This window comes from Hylobates moloch, unplaced genomic scaffold (genome assembly GCF_009828535.3).
Source record: "Hylobates moloch isolate HMO894 unplaced genomic scaffold, HMol_V3 SCAFFOLD_7853, whole genome shotgun sequence".
In the NCBI taxonomy this organism is placed as follows: domain Eukaryota; kingdom Metazoa; phylum Chordata; class Mammalia; order Primates; family Hylobatidae; genus Hylobates; species Hylobates moloch.
The window spans coordinates 1-2,352 of NW_026660128.1; the positions used below are offsets into that span (position 1 = coordinate 1).

The 2,352-nt window shown below is 42.6% G+C and overlaps 1 protein-coding gene across 1 annotated transcript; it reads right to left on the reverse strand.

Moving 5' to 3' along the window:
* Positions 1-1,277: 1,277 nt before the first annotated feature.
* Positions 1,278-2,033, reverse strand: LOC116465665 (keratin-associated protein 26-1-like). Its single transcript, XM_032148654.1, has one exon. The coding sequence runs from the start codon at positions 1,911-1,913 to the stop codon at positions 1,278-1,280; it is 636 nt and encodes a 211-aa protein (XP_032004545.1). The 5' UTR covers positions 1,914-2,033.
* Positions 2,034-2,352: the final 319 nt, after the last annotated feature.

The window sequence follows — 2,352 nt, forward strand, 5'->3', positions numbered from 1 at the left end:
CTAGGGCAAGATGGAACTGAGAACCAGAAGTGTGTGCCCTGTCTAAAGGGAACAGCTGCGAGTTACTGCGAGCTGCCTGCCAATCACTTTCTTGCACAGTGATACAGTTTCTAGCTTTTCTAGCTACTGCACTTCCTCAAAAAGGTAAATATTCATGCCTTTACAACTTTATTTTATTTTAATTTGTGAAATATATAACCCCACACATTTTAGGTTGAGTGAGAGAAAAAATGTATCCTTAATTGTTACATGTCCCATAGCTTATAACTTCTGGTAAATTCTGCAATAGTTCAGGACTGTTTTGTTCACCTCAGTATCTTTTGTGCCTGGCATATAGTATGCAAGCAGTACATTTGTTTCTGAATAAATCAAAAGATTAATTAATGCACTCAGACTGTGTTTTTTAAAAGCAAGTATGAGTTTCAAAACAGAGCTGAAGAACATACCGCTCTCGATGATGACCTGTGCAAAAGGATGGATGATTGTAAAAAGCATGTGTGTGGGGACCTATATGTAAGTCAGGATTGCAGGAGCTTAGTTTTATTATTTGCAATATTGAGCAAAAGACGATGAAGGCAGAGAGATACGGGAGAGAAAGACAGTGAGGGAACTAGGTGTCATGCTAAGAGGTTTGAATATTTATCTTATGGGAATAGATTATAGGAAGCCATCAAAGGCATAAGCAGAAACTTGGTTAGGTTCGCAATTAGAAAGAACATTCTGGTGGAAGTGTGTTCAGTGGGATAGAGAGATAAGAGGCATCATTCCTAATTTTTCCTTTTCAAAACAACTTTCCCAAGGACTTTTTGGGTCTCTCAAGTACATAGGGTCAGAAGTCTGAAAAGCAGCTTAAGGAATAAACCATCAAACAATCCCTCTACTCTCAGGTAAGAATATGTGGTTGAGTATCACTTGTCCCACTCAGTCGTCTTGCAGGCAATTGACGTTGGTCATTTCTGTGTTAAAATTAAGTATGAAACACAAAGCACTGAACCAGATTCTTAATTTGGACTTAATCACATTTATTATAGTGCAAATCAAATACATTCTTCCCAGACCAGAGCAACATTGAATAGCATTGTAAACTAATTTTTTTTTATGTCAAGGAAAGATGAAAACAAGATAAAACATGTGAGAGAAGCAGCTTGCATTAGATCACCACAGTAAAACTAAGAAACATCAGTTGCTACTAGCAAAGAAGCAAAAGTCCATGGAGTTCGAATTTTTGTTGTGGATACTCAGAGTGATTATTCACTGGAAAAAAGAAGCTACTGGTTTCACAGTCCAGAGCAAGATGGACGACACGTGTTGAACACATGGGTCAGAGGTTGGCAACCACTGAACAGAGGCCCCAGCGGTCTGAGGCTGCTGGACACAACGTGAAGACTTTGAGGACGATAGGCCAAGCAACTCGAGGGTCGGCATCCAGAAGTGAGGAGGTTTTGGGGCTGGCAACTGTTGGACAAGCAGAATTGGGGGCGATAGCCATTGGGCACACAGCCTCCTATGGGCTGGTAACTACTGAGCAGCGGCCTCAGTGGACGACAGCCGCTGGACACGTAGCTCTGCGGTCTACAGGATACTGGAAGGCAGGAGCTGGAGAAGAAAGAAGAAGCAGGAAGAAAACTGCTTCCTTGGCAGGGCCTGGGCACGTAGTAAGCAGTGGAAGAACCGCAAGAGGTTTCAAGGTTGCTGGTCTCACAGTGGGCCGGCTGGCAGCTGGTCGGTTCACCGCAGGTCTCTTGGCAGTTGTCTGTGACCCAGGTATGGTCTTGAGAGCTAGTGGGTAAGTAGAGGACATCTCCACAGCTCACGCTGGTAGGGCAGAGGGCGATGGAGGTGAGAGGAATATGGCAGGAGGTTCTGAGAGATCCTGAGCTGGAGTTTCCCGAGCAGTAGTTGGGGCAAGACATAGTGAGGCTGTGAGAGCAGGCTGCGGTTGAGGCAAAGAAGCGAGTGTCTCAGGTTTGTTCTGCCCTTCCTTAGCTTGATCCTTTATATATCCCTAGAAGGTGGTGCTTCTGCATACAGACTCTTCCTGTTGTTGTATGAGGATGCAACAGTATTCTTTGTTATAGCCAAGGAAGTGATGCTTCCACCTTTCATAAAACTGGATGCTCCTTGCAATGCCATCCATTGATTAAGTCTATCTATAAACCAATGCGACTGCATTTTAATAGGATCTATCCTTAAATTATCCAAACAAAACAGACATATTTTAAGGGCTATGTACTTATTCCAATTATAACCGCCATTGCACAAACATTCTTAAGATTCCTCTCTTAGAATTGTCTTTGAAAGTTGTCACCAAGAAAGAAGAAATATTTTATTTAAAAAGTGCTCAATTCAATC

Coding starts and splice junctions, on each gene's coding strand:
- LOC116465665 (XM_032148654.1), bottom strand. CDS start 1,913: ATGTCTTGCCCCAACTACTGCTCGGGAAACTCCAGCTCAGGATCTCTC.